The sequence below is a fragment of the Falco peregrinus genome, chromosome 6 (assembly GCF_023634155.1).
Source record: "Falco peregrinus isolate bFalPer1 chromosome 6, bFalPer1.pri, whole genome shotgun sequence".
NCBI classification, from domain to species: Eukaryota; Metazoa; Chordata; class Aves; order Falconiformes; family Falconidae; genus Falco; species Falco peregrinus.
This window is the reverse complement of record NC_073726.1, coordinates 70638207-70657906: the sequence shown is the minus strand read 5'-3', so window position 1 is coordinate 70657906 and position 19700 is coordinate 70638207. Positions and strand designations below refer to the sequence as shown.

General features: G+C 38.2%; 1 protein-coding gene across 18 annotated transcripts in view; it reads left to right on the top strand.

Annotated features, from left to right (window-relative positions):
* The window catches only part of MICAL3 (microtubule associated monooxygenase, calponin and LIM domain containing 3), a 161673-nt gene that overhangs the window by 55009 nt on the left and 86964 nt on the right, over nucleotides 1-19700 (top strand). For 14 of the 18 annotated variants that reach the window (XM_055807539.1, XM_027782826.2, XM_055807542.1 and 11 more), the window contains exons 3-17: nucleotides 3081-3288; nucleotides 4852-4968; nucleotides 5669-5770; nucleotides 6333-6488; nucleotides 7046-7146; nucleotides 7825-8082; nucleotides 8677-8792; nucleotides 10063-10189; nucleotides 10671-10764; nucleotides 11897-12044; nucleotides 13324-13520; nucleotides 14424-14536; nucleotides 15021-15083; nucleotides 15811-15984; nucleotides 17110-17202. In XM_055807539.1, the coding sequence (XP_055663514.1) occupies nucleotides 3081-3288; nucleotides 4852-4968; nucleotides 5669-5770; nucleotides 6333-6488; nucleotides 7046-7146; nucleotides 7825-8082; nucleotides 8677-8792; nucleotides 10063-10189; nucleotides 10671-10764; nucleotides 11897-12044; nucleotides 13324-13520; nucleotides 14424-14536; nucleotides 15021-15083; nucleotides 15811-15984; nucleotides 17110-17202 (2067 nt within the window). The remainder of the gene's footprint in view (nucleotides 1-3080; nucleotides 3289-4851; nucleotides 4969-5668; nucleotides 5771-6332; nucleotides 6489-7045; nucleotides 7147-7824; nucleotides 8083-8676; nucleotides 8793-10062; nucleotides 10190-10670; nucleotides 10765-11896; nucleotides 12045-13323; nucleotides 13521-14423; nucleotides 14537-15020; nucleotides 15084-15810; nucleotides 15985-17109; nucleotides 17203-19700) is intronic. The other 4 variants (XM_027782838.2, XM_027782837.2, XM_027782841.2 and 1 more) reach the window with 2 other exon arrangements.

The following is a 19700-nucleotide window of genomic DNA, read 5'->3' as shown; positions in this document are numbered from 1 at the left end:
TTAATGTAAACAAATGATAAATATGTGTTCTTTTAATATTTCTTTATGCTTGTGCTAATTACTTGTTTCCTTTCCTAACAGTATCTGCCATTAAATGTTTATATGTAATTCCTAAGAGGTAATTGTAACTGTTCAAAGTAGCAGCCTTTTGAGAAGTGAATCATACCTGATTTTATGTTTCCTGTCTCACTTAGTTTTGTATTCTCAGTGTTTAATGTAATTTGCAAACCACTGATTAAAAAATACAGAAATTTAAGTGAGCATGTGGCATGATAGAATGTGAAATAAAGATTAGGGTTTTACCCATTTTATCAGAACAGTCATTTCTTTAGGAAGCTCATTTTCTATACACTTGAACATATACAAGTTTTGAAGTTCTCATCTTCTGTAGCATAGTTTTTACTTGCCCATTTAAAAAATGGTCAGGGATGAAGTGCCATGACTAGGGTTCGGCAGTTAGTGCATCACATGGCCAGCGTCCAAGTTAGCCAGAATTCAGATAACCAGTGTTCGTGAACGCGAGATTTGGATGGGATGGGTTGTTCAAATGTAAATAGTTAAAAATGGTGCTCTTTCTTCATTCGTTACACAGAGAATACAGAATTGCAATTTGCATTTAATGTTCCATTACCATAGTGGTGTTACTGAAAACTTAGCATAATCTCTGAAAGATCTTGAGCAAGAAGTGTTTCTGAGTGGTGAGACAGCTTCAGTGCATGGAGTTGCAGCAGTTATTGGAGTCATTGAGGGGAAAGGGAATAAGGAACAACAACTGCCTTGATTTTCTTGGCTGTACTTGGCATCTCATGTAGTTACTGCTGCCTGTGAGAGTATCAGGATGTAGGTTTCCATGAGAGATGTGAAACTGGAAGAAGCGTTAGAGGTGGAAAAGGGAGCAGAATTTTCTTCTGTTTTTAACTGCTTAAAACTCACTGTGTTCTGTAACAACATAATTTAATGTGTTTGTGATGGTAAAAAAAAATAACAAAAAAACTTTTGACCGTGAATGACTTGACTGTCATATATTTTACATCCAGAACATCTAGAGTCTTAAACATAACCTAGATGTTGTTAAACACATCCTTGTTTGAGGGCAGGGTGGAAGGTTGTAGAGAAAAAAAAATATTTACACTTCTTCTGTGAGAAAATTACAGGCAATTAATTTATAAGTTGATTATGTAGACCTGAGTTTGAATAGTCTGATTTTAGTACAATTCCTTTGTTGTGTACTCCATCATAACTATTTTAATGTGGGGAATGTTATCAAAGAATAAAAGTCACCCAACTCAGTGTGGTCATGTTGCTTATTGAAGCCAGTCACTTTGAAGATTGTAGCTGCCATATGGGCAAAATTATTACCTGGATAAATATGATATGCTCATCAAATTTTCTTGAAAGTTTAAAAAGTGTTTGAGAGTTATACTTACCTGCAAAGAAGACAGTATTACACTGGAGGAATATATTAGAGCCTAATTGATTATTGCTTGTAGCGAATGACAAGTTGGACAATGCACAAGTTTGTTTAGGAATTTAATAGCTCAGTGGTTGGGCTTGCCTTTTGACCCACGTGCCTTCAGGTTCCTGAAGCTACTAAAGCAGTGCTGTTATTCTTCCTGTTCCACTAGACTTGGGTCTCTGCCCTCAGAGTTGTGTGACCTCTTACCTTACACAGTAGTCTTACTTCAAATTTGTATGTCAGTTGTTACCTCGTCACTGCTGTAACTTGTACTGTTGTATTCATTGTTCAGGCTTTATATTTGCAGTTTTACATTATTTACAGGGTTTATGCTCCAGTGAACAACTGGTGAATAAGTGGCAACCTGTAAAAACTGGCATAAGGGGATGACCAACAAACAAAGAGCTTTGCTTTGGGATATGCTGTTTATCAGAAGGTTGGGTTCTGGTTAAGTTTTAGCATACTTAAGAATTTCTCAGAGCGCTTTGTTGTCCAGCCATAAGGGTATGTAAGGAACTGGAAAATACTCACATGGCAGCAGCAGTCAGCACTGTAGCAAAGTCTTTATTCTGTGGGTCTAGTTTATACTCAATAGAAATCAAAGTACAAAAATGATATGACAGAGCGGACCATGTACTATATTCCTGTGAAGGCACAAACTCATGCCAGCTTCCTTTGTGGACTTCAGTTTCTGTGGGTGAGAAATGTCAACTGGCTATCTTGGCTTTTTAATCTTAAAAGAACTGGTCTTGCTGTATTATTTCTCAGAAAGTATTTCCAACACTTAAGTATGCACGTATTTTACATTCTCAAGTTGTTTATTAGCCTCTGATAGTGTTTGTGAGTAGAGTGGAAAAAGATATGAGAAGATGAAAGACCTTTGATATGACAAAGGGTAGGCCGGAGAAAGCATACTTTGATAAAAATAGTCTAGTCGCACAAAATTTGTATTTACATTATGTTTACTTTCCTGAAGTTTCCTTTGCTGCAATAGTAGAAGCACCAGCATAGGCATGTTAGAACGCTCTGACTTGACTACTGTCTGTGCTACTTTAGATGATGATGTTTATAAAAATGCTAGCATCTCATGTATTTATCTGCAGTAGCTATTGCTATGCTACTCAGTCATGATGAGGAATCTTTAATGTTACTGAAGATTTTCTCAAGAAAGGCCAGCTCAGGCTTTGGAAGATGAGAGGAAAACTTGTCATCACCTTTTTTTTTTTTTTTTTTCTTTTAAGAAAAAAATCAATGAATTGAATTGAATGGGGGAGGGAGAAGCCTTCAGAAATACTGCTGTTCTCCAGGTGCTTACATAGCTTGGAGAGTACACCTTGGTAGCTTATCTTAAAACAAGGGTTGCAAACAGGCAGTTTACTTGCCTGCTCCTCCAAACTTTTCACTGCTCTGTGATATGCTTTATTTTCAGGTTGCAGTTACTGCTTTAATGTTACCAGTTGCAGAACATGGCAGGTAACAATAGAAAGACTGATCTGAAATTTCAGCTTATCTTGCAGACAAAGAGCACTTACTCCTAAGAGCCATGGGATGCTTGGAAGCTGCAGTAAAAATATCTTATTTCCTTCTAGGACTGTAAAGTTACTCTGTGCTGGTTGTTTTGCAGTGTCTGATAATTGGGGCTGGACCCTGTGGCCTTCGTACAGCCATCGACCTGTCATTCCTGGGAGCCAAGGTGGTGGTCATAGAAAAGAGGGATGCCTTTTCCCGCAATAATGTGCTGCATTTGTGGCCATTCACCATACATGACTTGAGGGGTCTCGGCGCCAAAAAGTTTTATGGCAAATTCTGTGCGGGATCCATAGACCATATCAGTAAGTACAGCCGCTGCTGGACACAGCAGCACTCATTCTTTACAGGGGAAATGTAGGCAAGGGCACGGGGTAGCTCGTTAAAACGCAGCCTACACCAGTCACTGCTTTCAAGTCTTTATTGTATGATTCAGCATTACGTTTGCATCATGCATTTCAGCCTAGACCTTGATGTGAAATACATACATTGTCATGAGATTATTACACATACAATATATATCTATCATCTTTTATACCCTTCCAAGCATATCTTTTTCCTGTGCTGAAAAGTACATTTAGGATTCAAAGCCTTTTATTTTATTTTATGATTTGATGGATAATACTCCGTTTTTTGCTGTTACATTCCTGCAGCTGCCACATTATTCTGTTCCTCTTGAGCATTGAAAACATCTTGTAAAAAAGAAAAATTACTGGATCTTTTGAATATTCTTGTGAATGTTGATCTAGAAAAAGGAGGAACAATTTTGGCTTTGTTAATTTTTGGAAGAGTGATGAAGATATTTTCAAGAATACTGTCAGCCTATGAATAATAGAGGTTTACATATTAAAATTGAGAATAATTTTGATGATTCTCAAATTCTGAGGAATCAGTCTCCTTTGAAAGCTGAATGCTTTGGTGGAGCAGGAGTTATTATTTTTCAGGTTTTCTTTTTATTTTTTCCAAAAAATGTACTGAACATGGCACAACCAGGTTTGGCCCACCAGTCTGTGTTCTCCACTGGAAGCAGAAAGCAGCACAGACATAGTAGATAAGAATTGGCTTCTTGTCCACAGCAAAAACTGCCTTTTTTTTTTTTTTTTTTTTTTTTTTTTTTTTTTTTTTGCAAGGAATGGTTGAACTGGATGCTTTTTGGAACGTCAGTCTTGCAGATTGCTTTTTCCCTTCCAATTCCTTGTCGGTTTTATTCTTTCAGTATGCTTTTTCCCTTTCAATTCCTTGTCATTTTTATTCTTTCAGTACTTCATGCATGTTGTCTTCTTTTGTATCTCATCACAGCTGAAATTTAGTGTTTAGATGGATTATTTTTTCATTTCGGTGTCTAAAATATGACAGTAGGATATCTTCCTTCAAATTAATAAGAGTTTGCACTTATTTTCATGCCCCCTACCTACATTAACTGAAGAGGAAAGAGGTGGTGAGGAACTTACTGTGCCCTCACTAACCCAGAGGTGTTAGGATGAAGGTGCAGTTCAGTATCAACAGCTAAGCTGATCAAATGGCTAGTTGCCATCTGTGACAGAAGTGCAGTCCCGCTGGTGCTCTCTCCCCTCCCACTCCTGCAGTACATGTTCTAGTTGTTTCCCTTGTTGCCGATTTGGGGACTGAAGCATTCAATGATTACTTACTTTTTATTCTTTGAAAAGGCTGGTGTTTCAGCTATATAGAAGTTTCTTGGCATGCTGTGATATGACACACCAGTGCTGCCTGGATGAAATGCTGGGAACACAGTGGGAAAAAGAAAATAGTGCTGGCCTTTAAATCAGTTTATCAGTAATACCAGAGATGCATTGGCACTTGTGCTCTTTTCTTTTTCTTTTATTTCATTATCATCTGCTTTTTTGCAGGTATCCGTCAGCTCCAGCTTATCCTTTTGAAGGTTGCCTTGATCTTGGGAATAGAGATCCATGTCAATGTGGAATTTCAGGGGCTTGTTTACCCTCCAGAGGATCAGGAGAATGAAAGCAAGTAGCATTGAAATGGGTTGTAGAGAAAGGGGAAGTTATGGTAGGATGCACAGACTCCTACTCCATAATCCTGTTTATGACTCTTAAGTCCTTTCCTCATGCTCCATTAATAAGAGTAATTATTAATACACTTTCACTTGAATTTTTAGTAGGATTTATTTTTCCTAGCAACAAATCCAAATTAGTTACTATATGAAACAAAATCACCTGAAGTACTACAGAGAAATAGACCAAAACACAGTAGATCGTAATTGCTCCTAGAATATTTAAAGCTATTACACTTAGAAGATACCTTTTTAAAACAGCTTCTTTCTTTGCATTCACTGAGGATATTTGTATCAATGAATGATCCTTATGCTTTTTGTGTCTTTGTGAAACCTGTTCTCTGATTGCCATGGGAGATGGCGGCTTACTTGTTTTTTGACATCCTATTAGTTTGAGTAGGCACTAGAGAAGCTATAAAGGTTGTAGTGATCCTTAAAGGTAATAGGGTTTTTTTACCAGAGCTGTCTCTGCCTCTGATTCACACAGACTGGCTGTGCAAGTCAGCCATAGCTCTGTCAACAATATAGCTGTCCTGCAGTGTATCTTTACCAACTATGTGACAAAGGGATTATGGACAGTAAGAAGTAGTTTTATGTATTTGTTCTATTATGAGCACTGTTTATATTGTCATTAACTTGGAGTTTATCAACAGGAATAGGTTGGCGTGCATTGGTCCACCCAAAAACCCATCCGGTATCTGAGTATGAATTTGAAGTAATCATTGGAGGGGATGGCAGGAGGAACACCTTAGAAGGTAATGTGTCCATAATTCGCTTTCAAATAGAAAGTATTCTTAAATTAGTTAGAACAAAATGGCTTTTAACATCCCAATCAAAATCTGGAAAGACATTTGATTAGTGAAAGGGAGATTAAAAGTCCATGTAAAAAATTCATTTGTATCAAAGACACATGGGTTGTCTTTTCCCACTTCTGTCCACTAGCAAAGGAATTAGGTGTTTTAACCTGGATAATTTTTCCTACATTTTTTCTTCAGTTGAGTACTATTATAGCTCTTACTTTTGGGAACAGGAATTGAAGTGTTGAATATTACTCTGTATAGTAGAGAATTCTATCTTAACTTTTTTGTTGCAAGTTGCAATTTTTGGAAAAGAGGTAAGAAAGAGAAGGTGAGCTTTTTCCCTAAACAAACTTCTATTTTTCTGGTGAAGCAATTGTTGCATTCTCTGTGGAGGAGTTTGTAATTCATCAGATCCATTCACTGTTTTTATTTTGTGAGGGCACCTGTCTATAACGTGCTGAGCCTTCTCTTTAGGTATGCTCTATTTTTCAGTGTTACTACTTCATCTTTCCCATAGGGTTTCGCCGAAAAGAGTTCCGTGGAAAACTAGCAATTGCTATCACAGCAAACTTCATCAATCGTAACACCACAGCTGAAGCCAAAGTAGAAGAGATCAGCGGTGTGGCCTTCATATTCAATCAGAAGTTCTTCCAGGATCTACGAGAAGCCACAGGTTTGCCAGCAATTACCAGATTTCCAGTTAAAACTATTTGTCTTTGTTGCTACAACTTTGTAACTCAGGTGTCATGTTTAATGAGTAAATGAACATCTTGTGCAAGGAAGTCAGTCATTGCTGTCTCTGAAATCTGACTTCCTCATTCTTACAGCTGTTCTTTACAGCTGTACAAAGCAGATATGTATCAAGCAGATGCACGTCATTTTTGTTAAGAAGTGGAGAACTTCCCTGACAGTTTTCAGGAAATCTGAGCCCTAAATAGGAAAAGTTTGAATGCTGAGTTTAGCTTCTTGCACTCCACATCTGAATGCAAACCTTAGAATAATGATAAATGTATTTTTTAAAAGAGGTAGCTGCATGCAGGTGAAATGTGCTCTTTGTGGTTTTGTTGAAGATTCAGATTCTTCAAAGTCATGGAAGGAAGCTGCTTGGCATTCTCTCTCTAAGGCTTTCTAACCGTGTAATTTCAATTTGCTTTCTTCTAATAGAGCTCTTGTGTCACATGTAACACGTAACTTGTTCCTTCACTACCATGTCTTTTGTTCCACCACAAGGTATTGACTTGGAGAACATTGTCTACTACAAAGATGATACACACTACTTTGTCATGACTGCCAAAAAACAGAGCTTGCTGGAAAAAGGAGTGATACGGCATGTGGGTATTAACTTTTCCTATATTCTCTATAAACTAAGATTTTTAGGACAACTTGCTTTTAGTATGCTGAAAGAAGGGAAACAACGCTCTTCTTCCACCACGTAATGTTTTTACATAGGTGTGTTTTAGAACACAACTATATGCAGTTAATGCCCTTCTGAAGTATTTTGAGCCACCAGAAGTGTGTTACAAGACCTATCCTCTCCAGATTTGTATCCATTTGTAGCTTTGGGGGTTTTGTTCCTGTTAGGGTGAAATATGTTTAAAGAACATTTGATAGTTTGGTTGAGTTTCCCTCATTTTATGGCAATGAAAAAGTGGGGAGTGAAGAAAGTATTTACCTACCTCTTATTCCGACAGAAGCTGATTTAAAAGTAGTTTGGCCACATATGAATAAATAAGGAGTCTTGTGCCTTTTGTCTGAAGTTTGTGAAGAGAAATACTCAGAAATTTCTTAGCCCTTTCACAGTCAGGAATGCTAGTAGGACATGATTAATGTTTGCAATAAGAGATTTACAAATCTTTTCTTGGGAAGCATAAACACAGAAAAGAACGAAAGAAATTAGAGGGCAGACCTGTATCAGAGGGTTTGTCAGAATTTTAGTGCCAGCTGTTGTATACACTACTCTTAAACCTGTGTATTTCACTATTTCACTTTTACTTTTCTGGTTTTGGCAGGATTTTGCCGACACAGAGTTATTACTCTCACGGGAGAATGTGGACCAGGAGGCTCTGCTAAATTATGCCAGAGAAGCCGCTGACTTCTCAACTAATCAGCAGCTACCATCACTGGACTTTGCCATCAATCACTATGGTCAGCCAGATGTGGCCATGTTTGACTTCACGTGCATGTATGCGTCAGAGAATGCAGCCCTGGTGCGAGAGCAGAACGGCCACCAGTTACTTGTGGCACTGGTTGGGGACAGTCTTCTAGAGGTTTGTGTTTTAAACTTACCATGTGAAAGCAGTGAAATGAAGCATAAGCACAAGCCATTGCACCCATCACTGAAATATGTGCTGTCTATAAGAGAGGTACTATAAGGAAAGATACTGTTTATTATACGATAAAGTGGGAGGTTTGAATGAAGAGTAGGTGTGTTGGGAAAACAGAATATTTAAGATGGTAGTGATCTTCTTAAGAAAATGTGTGCAGAGATTTTTCTGAAGTTGTGTCTATTCCATCTGCTTCTTATTGGGACAGTTAGGCTCTCTACAGAACCTACTGTAGGCCTGTTACTAATTAGCATTTTGTAATGGGTTATAAAGGACAATCTTGAAGAGGAGCTGTTAAGGCACTCCAGGCTATGAATTGTTGTTGGAAATAGAGGAAACATGGGCTTTGGGGGAACTCGGGGGCAATTCACCATACAACTGGCTTCCTCTAGCCCAGCGGGCATAGAGCTTTAAGCTAATTACTGAGCTATAATTTCCCAGCAGATTACCATCTGAATGTATTTTTGATATTTGCTTAAAATTTTCCCTAACGGATGCTTTTTCTTTCTCTGCTTTTTTTGTCAACTATAATATTAGCCATTTTGGCCAATGGGAACTGGAATAGCCAGGGGATTTTTGGCTGCAATGGACTCTGCTTGGATGGTACGAAGTTGGTCACTCGGAGCTAGTCCTTTGGAAGTTCTTGCAGAGAGGTACTAGAGAAAACTAATACTCTTTCTGTTCTAATCTAATCCTCCAACATCTCATCATCCATTCCAGTTTATTCTAGTACAAATATGTAGACAGAATGGGAGGTACAGATTCTCACTGTTTCGAAAGGGTGCTTGTGGGTATAATTCAGTTGAAGAAAAAAAAATGTACTAAGGAGCTGATAAATTGAAGTATATTCGTAGAGGAATAAGAAGTGTTGCAGCTGTTCTTGGTTGATTAGATCAAGAATACTTTTTTTTTTTTTCTTTTTTGCTTCTTGGCATTGCATGGAGAAAGTGAGCCTGACTTACTGTCACCAGCCTTGCTATAGCAAACCAGATGAAGATGTATGTGCCTTTAAAGTACTAGAGACAAAAATTCTTGCCATCCCCTATTACCTTGTAAATATCTTTCATGATTTCCTTTTAAAGGAAACTATGACCTGCTTTTATTTCATGTTGTCCTAAATTGGTTGCTTCATTTCGTATAAGCCAAACAACATCTTGTGTCTCTTTGGAGTATTGAGTTCCTGATGTTTTTGTCATCTTTGAGTGTTGCTTTGGTGCACAAGATGATTTCTTAGGGATCAGGACTTGGGTAGTTAAATGATTCAGTAAGTAAAAGCCACAGCTAGTAGAACCTGTTTTAAACTTAAGCAACTGCAGCTTCTGACCGTCAGGAACCATAGCATAATTTTAAAAATTGTATAAATGGCACAATGGGGATATTTTAATTTCTGTTTGTCTGAATTTAAAAAAATGGTGAGGATAGTGATCCTGCAGTTGGAGCCAGACTTCCATCACCTTTCCGTTAGACATTTGCAGACAGTGGTAAGATCTTCCCTGAGCCTTCTCTTCTGCATGCTGAACAAACCCAGTTCCCTTTGCCTCTTCTCACAGGCCAAGTGCTCCAATCCCGTTGGTGGCCCTCTTCCTGAGGCGCTCCACTGTCACAGTGTCTGTTGCACTGGGGAACCCTTTCAGTTATGCTTAATGTATTGTTTTCTTTCCTCCTTTTGATTCTGGAGTTGAATTAAATTTCAGGCTTTAATACACTGAATCTTAGCTATTCAGTGTCTGAAGTGGTTAGATTTCTAATCTGAATGTTTATCTCTCCAGAATTTACTTAGCAGTGTTAGTAATGATGCATGTCTTCAAAAAAAACCCCACAAACCTAACAAAAACAAACACAAAACCCCAAAATCACCACAAAACCTAAAACAAAGAAACCAACCAAAACAAAACTCAAAACTTTTATTTTTATTTTCCCAAGGGAAAGCATTTATAGGCTACTGCCTCAGACCACCCCTGAGAATGTGAGTAAAAACTTCAGCCATTACAGCATTGATCCTGCCACCCGGTATCCCAATATCAATGTCAACTTCTTGCGACCACAGCAGGTAACTGGACAAATGGTGCTTCTGAATGCTTGCAATCTGCGTTGTCTTTCCTTAGATGAAGCTATGCTCATGTTTTGTGAACAGATAGGGACTTGATGTGGCGGTATAACATGGAAGCAGGGAAAAGCAAATACATCAATCAAGAGTAGACTTCTGCACTTTAACAAATTCCTTTTTAGGAGTTTTTGATTTTGATTGTTTTAACCATGCTGTAATGATACATGAAATCTATACATTTGTTTGCGTGTGCGTATGCAGGTTTTCCTTGTGGTAATCTAGTATAGCAGTCTGTTACTGCGATTTGGTATCCACTGAGCAGCAGCAGTCTGCTGTTTAGCACTGACAAACCGATACTTGTTCCGGGGTTCTTGGGCTAGATATTTTTGCTACATAATTACTTCCTTCTTGTGCCTTGCGATGGCTCCTTCCTGTCCTCTGACTCTTTCTGTATGTAATTTTTAGGTTTTTTGTGTCATTTTAGGTACGCCATTTATATAACACAGGAGACTTGAAAGACATTCACCTGGAAATAGAGAACTTTGTGAACTCCAGGACACCAAAGCTGACTCGGAATGGTAGGCTTGGCTACTGTTTATTCTGGAGCTGGATCAGTGCAGGAACCATAGAGCATCAGGGTTGTAGAGTATTATTTAGCCATTCTCTTTTGGTTTAGAAAATGTATCCAGCAATTGCTTCATCAACAGTCTGATTTTTCCAGTTTTTTGTTTCCATTAACATGTAAATACATTTTTGTTTGCCTAATTTCCCTTGCTTTATAATGCTGTTAAATTTCTGAGCATACTTACTTACACAAACGTGTTTTCACCTCCTTTGTCCTATAACACTGTCTTTACAGTGCAGAAGCCTAGCCTGAATTCACTGTAACTGTAAACTCAGAATTCTTACAAACAGAAGGTATTTCTTGTGCAGTCTTTCATGCTTTCCTTTACTTAATTTCATCTCTTAGCTTAACCAGATGAAACCTCACTTTGCTTGCATTGTTGTGAAAGTTAGATGCCTTGTGATAAGCACTTCTTTATCTGTCTACTCGTCCTGTACCCTGAGGGTTATGTTGAACTTTTCCTTTTGCATACCTTGCCTTTGGATGTCCAGATAGTGTTTGGGGAATCTCAGAATGGGCTTTGCTGCTAAGCCTCCCTTTCAGTGCTGAATAGCTGTGTAGTCTTTTGATTTGTTCTTTGCCCTGCAACCATGTCCCTTTAGGCTGTAATCTCATCAGATCTTGCAGTAAGGCAAGGTCAAAATAGGTCAGTGCTTTTAAAGGAAAGCTTTCAAGAGAAAAGAAAAAGTTGCAGAAGTACATTTGTAGTTCTTCCATTAGAAGTAGTGTATCTGGGCTTTAGAGAGCACTGTGCTACTGCATACCCTTTTGATCATATTTAACAAGCCTTTGTGGCTGTTTCATAATTCCTGGGGCTCTTTTACAAGGGGTAGGGTGACTTAGCTAATTACCTTTTAGCAAAATAAAAATCCTTTCTTGGATCTAAAATAGATAACGACAGTCTTTTTTTTAAAAAAAAAAAAGAATTCTCTCCTCTATTGTCCATTGTTAGGAGGCTGTTGTTTACATGAAGGTTTTATTTGTTGATTCATGGATTTTATGTTGTGTTTGGAATTCGTGAAAGAGACATCATGCCTTTCTACTTGAAAATGATTATTATTTTTTTTAATTTATTTTTTTTTTAGAGTCTGTAGCTCGCTCTAGTAAATTGCTTAGTTGGTGCCAGAGGCAGACTGATGGATATGCTGGTGTTAATGTGACAGATCTCACGATGTCATGGAAAAGTGGCCTAGCTTTATGTGCCATTATCCACAGATACCGTCCAGACTTAATGTGAGTAACTGACTGTTTTGAATAACTGGGAAGGGCAGGATGTTAGTGATATTTGGAAGTAATGGTGTGGAGACTGAGGCAATGCACTTGTGACTTATGGAGAAATGGATTGTAATGAATTCAATTAAACTTGATAGAAGCTAATGTACAGTGATTCACCAACAGAGTGGAAGGTCATAATAGCTTGATGAATATGAAGGTAAATGTGTTGTCATTTTCCCTTCTGGATAATTTGACAGAATTAAGCTTCAGATTGGTACTGACTGGAAAGCATTATTGACTGACAGCTCTTTTCTCTGTGAAGTTAGTCAGGCATAGTTCATAGCTTCGGTTATTCTTGTGAACAAGTCTGTACATAGCCCTTTATAAATCTCCTGTTTAACAGTAACTCTTTAAAAGACTTTTAGGCTGCTCTTTTTAGAAGTAGTGACCCACAGTCTAAATAGAGATGTTGATACTGTTTGTACACTAATACGCTGATTGGATGAATGAGAGAGGCATTCTCTTGCGTGTTATCTTGGGTAAAACAGTGCCCAGATTCTAGAATAGGAAAACACTGGCTGGAAGAAATAACAGTAGCAAAGACTCTGGTGCTTCAATTGAAATCTGAAACGTCTTTAACTTCCCAAAGGGACATTAGAAAAAGCGAATGCTAGAGCTGTATTTAAAAGACATAATCCAGTGTAAAGCATGCTGAAAAGGTATATGGTTATTCCTTTCCATGTGCACTGAATTACTTCTCTATTGGAGTCCTCAAGTTAACCTGAGCTACTCTGTTTAATAGCTATATAGCTTGTGGAGCGTTCAAATAGCTTTTGAAGTGGTTTATATAATTCTTCACAAGCTATAGCTTTTTATACAGCTTTTATGTAGTTCTACAAGTTTTGGAAAAAGCCAGCAGAACTAAAATATGGATCAGTCAAGAAAAGAGGGGACAGAAGTGAAGACCTAGTTTAGTTCCAAGCACACAAAAGATTTTATGTAGGGGAAAACAGTACAGTCTTCCAGCAAAGGAGGAAGTTAAGTTGTATTTCAGAGGATAATAAAGTTTTTAAAAAGAAAAATCTGGGTTTGGAGGAGGAGCAAAAAATGAAAAAATAATACGTTTGGGCCAAAGTTTACCATAATTAAGTAGCATCAATTCTGCAAGACAAAAAGGCTGCTGGCAAATAAATTTGAGATTTCAGAGGGGGGAAAAAAAAGCAGATGGATCCCGGTGTTCTTTCAGAAGACTGTTTTCTACTTGATTCAGTGCATGCCCTCTTTCTTCCCTTGGCAGAGACTTTGATTCTTTGGATGAGCACAACGTGGAGAAGAACAACCAGCTGGCCTTTGACATTGCTGAAAAAGAGTTTGGAATATCTCCCATTATGACTGGAAAGGAAATGGCATCTGTTGGAGAGCCAGATAAACTGTCGATGGTGATGTACCTCACACAGTTCTATGAGATGTTCAAAGACACCATCCCCTCTAGTGGTAAGGAGTTTGGGGCATGTCTGTCAGATTTAAAGGTGGCTTCAAGGTGTATGTGTGTGCTTCAGTTATCTTCATGCTTCTTCTGCATGAGCTCATACTAGTCACTCAATAACTTTACATTACAAAAACTTGGCTTCTTAGTGGTGCTGATGAAGACCATCAGGAGCAAAAAAAAGGAGTTAATACAAAGTAATTTCCACAAAATTCTGAACTCACTTCAGTAGTAATAGATAACTTTTCTGCTTTCTTGCTATTATTAGAGATTCATCTGTCTTAGCTAATATGAGATGCCTTGCTAGTAGTTGTTTAGTAAGTAATTTCAAAACCCTGGCCCAGTTTTATACCTATTTACCACCTGTGAATGGTGAAACTAACTTCAGGCCAATGAGGAATGAAAGGTCTTTGATTAGAACTGAAAGATGTAATTGCCTAACACAAATCTGTATGGCCTGCCTTTAAGTATTAATAATGTTACTACAGTTTTTTTTTTATTACTGATGATCTTAATTCAAATCTCTCATTCTGGTGGGGTGGGAAAAAAGTGTGTTTAATAGCTTTTTAAAAATACAGTATGTATTATTTCCAAAACTCTACTCTGAACTCTTCTTAAGAATACTGGTGATCATGATGCTCTTTAAATATGAAAGTAACTAGAGGAAACAAACACAGTATTCATTCTGGGTTGTTGTAAACCTTGAAAGAAGAATTGATTTTGGCAAAATGGAAAAACAGAGTAGCTGAGAAAAGTATTAATTGTGGACACTACAATCACTTTGTACAGAGAATTTTAAGAAAAAATGTTATATTAAAAAAATCAGTGAGCCCCTTCAGTTGAGTATTTAATAATAGCACCACAGAAAAAAATTATTGGCATTCCCTTGTCCTACCTGTTTTTACTAACAGATAGTCTGGACCTGAATGCAGAAGAAAAAGCTGCCCTAATTGCCAGTACCAAATCGCCTATCTCTTTTCTCAGTAAACTGGGACAAAGCATCTCTCGGAAGCGCACTCCAAAGGTAACCATACCACACTCTGGGTAACACTTGTGTCTGTTAGGCAGCTGTCCAAGTAGGTGGTGCTAAAAGTGCATGTGCAAGTGTGTATCTGCTACGTATTTACAAGAGACCATATGTTCATCAGCTCTTGCTATGGGACAATACATGACATTTATAACTGCAGCATTACATCCATAATATATACTCTCAATCAGTGGGATAGTTCAGCCTTAAAATCCTAGTCTTGTGGTATTATTTGGAGATACATTTTTATTGGAACATAACTGGTTATTCAGTTCCCAGTTAGTTGAAAGTGTTGTAGAATGTCCAATTTGAAGGTAAGAATCCCCTAAGGGTGATCAGGAAAACACCCTTTTCTTAAAAAAATGAGCCCAGAAAATTAATCAGTTGTGTTGCAAAGCTTATTTAAATGTACTGATGACAGTCATCTCAGGCCAGAAAGGTAGGAGAATCCTTGTCTTTGTTTTTTTTCCACGTTTTTCAGGACAAAAAAGAAAAGGAACTGGATGGAGCAGGAAAGAGGAGAAAAACCAGCCAATCGGAGGATGTAAGTATTGCAGTGAGGAAGGTGTCAGGGAGGAAAACATATGGTAGGTTCCTTGTTCTCACTTCAGACCTTCCATTTTCTATATCGACTGTTTATATAAGACTTTTTAGATAAAAATTAGTTCTTGTTCAGAGGTTATGCTTTGTTGTATCTATAGTGCAAATATTTTACCGATGCTTATGAAAGAATAGTACACAACAAAGGAAATGTTGCAGTTCCCTGATGTTCTATTTTTGTTGCAATTTACTTTGTTTTGATTAGAACCAAGGATAAAGCTTTCGTTTAGAAAAGTCATGCAGTATAGTCAGAAGTTTCATTCATATTTAAACTTTAGGTTTCTTTAGTGCAAAAAGCATACTTTTCTAGTATGCCCCGTAAGGCAGTCCTTCTGTTGAAATGTTTGTAGCCAAATAGGTACAAGTGAGTTACAATTCAGTGCTTTGAGTTGTCAGCGAAGGTTTAAAGATAGGCCTTTGCTTTATGTCAAGGGATTCATGGGAATGTTTCAGCAGTGGTCTCTCGTAGGTAAGTATATCAAATAAGGTTGAAAAGATAAGTAAAATTTAACAGAACTTTTGATGACATGCCAAAAGAAATTGAAATGTGAGCTTTCAAGTGCAGACTAACAGATTTGTTTTCTGCAGTGTTAGAAACCTATCACAGCAAAGGGGTAGAGAGAAAAGGTGATCCAGTTGTCTTGTTGAATTTTGATATCACTGATTGTTAGGAGGACATCCCACGAAGTTACAGAGAAGAAAGGCCCACGCTGGTGAGTGCCCTGACAGAGAGGAGAATTGATGCTGCTATTGGGAATCAGAACAAAGTCAAGTCTATGGCAACCCAGCTACTGGCAAAGTTTGAGGAGAATGCACCAGTGCAGTCCTCAAGCTTACGAAGACAGGTAAGAGCTGGATAATAAACCCCTTTATTTTGGAATTGTGGAGGAAAATCATGAATAATAACATGCATTCCTTGAGACTGGATGGTACTGGTGCTTTTCTGCTTCAGAGACTCTCCCAGCAAAGAGTGAAGCTTACTCAGAAGAATTTAAAATTTAGGAGTATGGGGTAGAGAAGAACTTCCTAATAAAAATCTGTTTCTCTGTTATTGCTCATATTATGTTATGTAATCTCTTTCACAAACATACCAGCAATTAGGTTTCTTTTATAACTACTATTGCTGTTTAAAAGCTTTCCAGGAACGTTCCACTTCTAATGTTTTAAGAATGATAATTCAATTTCTGATAAGAACCTTTTCATGCCAGGTTACATCTTTTTTTTTTTTTTTTTTTTTTTTTTTTTCTTGTGCATTGTGATTAAGTTTTGTATGTGTCTGTAAGGGCAACAGATAAATGCCTGGGAGTTTCTTTGCAATCAGGATCTTTGTGTCATTCCAAGTGAGACTTCCTGGTGACTGCTGATTATTCAAGATGGTATGTGAACTACTGCAGCTGCAGGGTAGTTGTCTTTGAAGTTAGATTGAGTCACTCCAAGCTACTGCTAGCAGTGCAGTGTCAGCAATATGAGGCTCAGTATGGTTTAAATGCCCAAGTTCTCGCTCTATTATAAAGTCTTTCTTCATAGGTTGTGCCAAGCTCTGTGCTGCCATGGCCAGATTGTGAGTGGGATCTGACCTAGCTGCTTTAAAGCTAGGTCCAAGTATGTCTGTGCTACACTGCACATCAGTGTTAGTAGTATAACATAATCTCAGAATGGTGATGTTTATCACACTCTTTACCAATCTAATGTTTCCTGAGCCACTATGTATTGGCTGGAATAACCAGGCAGATTTGAAGAAACAATGAAAATAAAGGGAAGATCCAAAATATGTGCAGATTTCCATTTTTAGATGGTTTTTTCCTTTTTATATTTTACTTGGTAAATGAATTGTCCCCTACCCTATTTTTTTTTTTTAATTAACTGTTTGTATGTCTTATTCTGTATCCCATTCCTTTGGCTTTCTTTGAGTTTCCTTTACTATTTTATCTTTCCTCCTTGGTCCCATTTTCCCTACAACCTGCATGCAGCAGCCTGTCCTGCCTTATCAAGAACGTGTTCACAACCAACCATCCAGCAGACGAGAGCAGGGCCGTCTTGCTCCCATACCCCAGTGGAAACAGGTAAAGAAACTGATTATGAATACAATGTGTTGCCTGCACCCAACACTAGCTATCACTGTCCTGGTTTTAGACTAGTCCTTTTGCAGCACCTTATGTGAGTCTGTTATTTTAAATAATGTAACTTCCAATGAATAAAAGCAGTATCTCCTTTCAGTAATGATGCATGGTTTAATGTTTCAAAAGGACTTGGTCAGTTTTTCCCTGCCATCATATGCTAGTTTGAATTCCCCAGGGTTTCAGTGGATGTTTTAGTGGAAACCTTGCGTACAGAATTTCTAGCTTTGTTCTGTCAGAAAAAAATTGAAAATATGTGAGCAATTACTTCCAGTGAGGTGAAAGGTGTCATGCCATCTCTGACACTAAAGCTTTTCTCTGGTATAAATAGTAAAATCGGTTATCAGTTTTGCTATTCATGTGTGGAATCTTATGTGTTCTGCAGTTACAGGAGACTGTGCTTTCCCTTTCTCTGTGACAAATGTAGCTTTCCTTGCCAACTTCTCACATAGATTGCATTGCAGATTTATGTATTACTGTGAATTAAGTGAATTTTAGGATTTCTGTCAAAGAGTAGTTCAGAATAGGGATAGACAGCAGAAAAAATCAGTGGCTATCAAATATTATTTTCTCTTGTGTTTTGGCTCGTTGTCGCTGGTGTTTTTCTTTCAGCCATGCACTTCCAAAAGCTAAGGCTTGTGACAAACAATCTTTTCAGGCAGGTAGGGGTACTTATCTCACTGGCTTCCTCTGCTTCCACTGTTTCCCGGTGCAAATGGCTGCCTCATGTTTCCGAGAGTGCTAAGAGATGTTTATCCGGCAGCCATAATTCGGAGAAACATCTGCTTTTTTCTGGTTGCAGTTGACTCCGAAGTATGCTCTGATTAAAGAGGAAGAAGATGACACTAGTTTGGAAATTCACTGTTTTGCATGACTATGGATTCATGCTGATCTTCATGTTTGAGGCATTCAACACAATTAATGGGGCATGTCATGACTGAAGCCATGATGTAGAAGATTTCTTTGCAAGAAGAAGACCCAAGCCAGGGGAATTGTCAGTAGGAGAGTCAAGAGTTTTCAAAAGATCAGCATTATGCTTAGGTTTCCTGACTCAGTGTTTCTTCTTCTACCATCTCATCAAAATCTTTATAGACTAATGAGCACTTTCAGATGGATACACATCATCCATGATTAAGGCAAATTTCATTTTTTTAAGAACACTTCCCAAGGAAAGGAGGAGAACCCAAAGAGCCGATGCAGAAGAGCATAATATAGCTCTAAAAGATGAAGTCAGTTGATGAGCACTGCTTATGTTACTCCACAAAAAAAAAAGGAAAACTGGATTGCATTGATTGTCCTTCTCGGATCAGAAGGATGAAGGTTTGTGCTTTAACACTTGGAAGAGATCACATCCCTGCAGCCTTGAGATTTCTGTTTGAACCTGCTATTGAAACTTTATGAAGGCTTTATAATTAAGTCTTTGCAGTGAAACATAGAAGTTCTTACTGTCTTCCTTTTGTAATTGATCAAAAGAAGGACAAACTGTCATTTCCTGCTTTTGTGATGAGGATTTTCTCTTCATCAGAGAGCAGTTTATTGTTCTTGTGTGTGTTCTTGTTTTCACCCGCACTACACAATTTAAAAAAAAAAAGAGGGGGAGTGGGGGGGAAGAGCAAAATCCATCTGGTCTCCCTAAACATTGATAGCGTCTCCAAACAGGCAGCAATGTAGGGCAGATCTCTGAAAAATCTTTTTGTAACAGTTGTGCTTTCAGATGACTTAAATTATTTTATTCAACGCTGACATTGATTGCGTTGTGTGGATGATTTCCCTCTCAAGATTATACCTGGAGATGATCTTTTCTTGATAGGCTTTACTTCATCAACAGATGATGATTGGTTCTTGGATCCCCAGGTTTCATGCTGGATTTGCAGTGCAATCTGACAGCTGAAATGGAGAAGAATAAAACTGAGTCTCAAGAATGTAAAATCTGCAGGATACAGGAGGTTCAAAGAAACAATTGATAAGGTCCCTGCTCCAAAGGTTCCTCATTACTTGCCTGGGGAAATGAAAAACATCAGTTGTCTTCATTCAAAAGCCATGAGTACATATAAAACCATTTATTCTCAACTGATCAGAGATCAGCTGAGGTAGGAAGCCATCCACTGAGCCAAGCAGGCAGCTTTGCCAAGCTTGGACAGAAGTCCATCCTGCAAGAAGTTGTTGCTGAAGCAGTGCTTCAGCTGGCTGCTGGGATTCCTAATTCTGCTTGCTTAGGCACACAGAATCTGATAGCTGTGAGACCGTACCTTTCTACAGTACTGAAGTGGCTTGCTGCAGTGACGTTGGGCACTCTCGCTACGAAGCTGTTTCCTGGACCAACAGTGGGGTTGGTGCTGGATACCAGTGTATGTTGTTGGAGATGCTGTAAAGGGATCAGTATTGCTCATGACAAGCTCCTTAGGGAGGATGTATGTTTACTAGAAAGAGCTGTTCATGAAGCT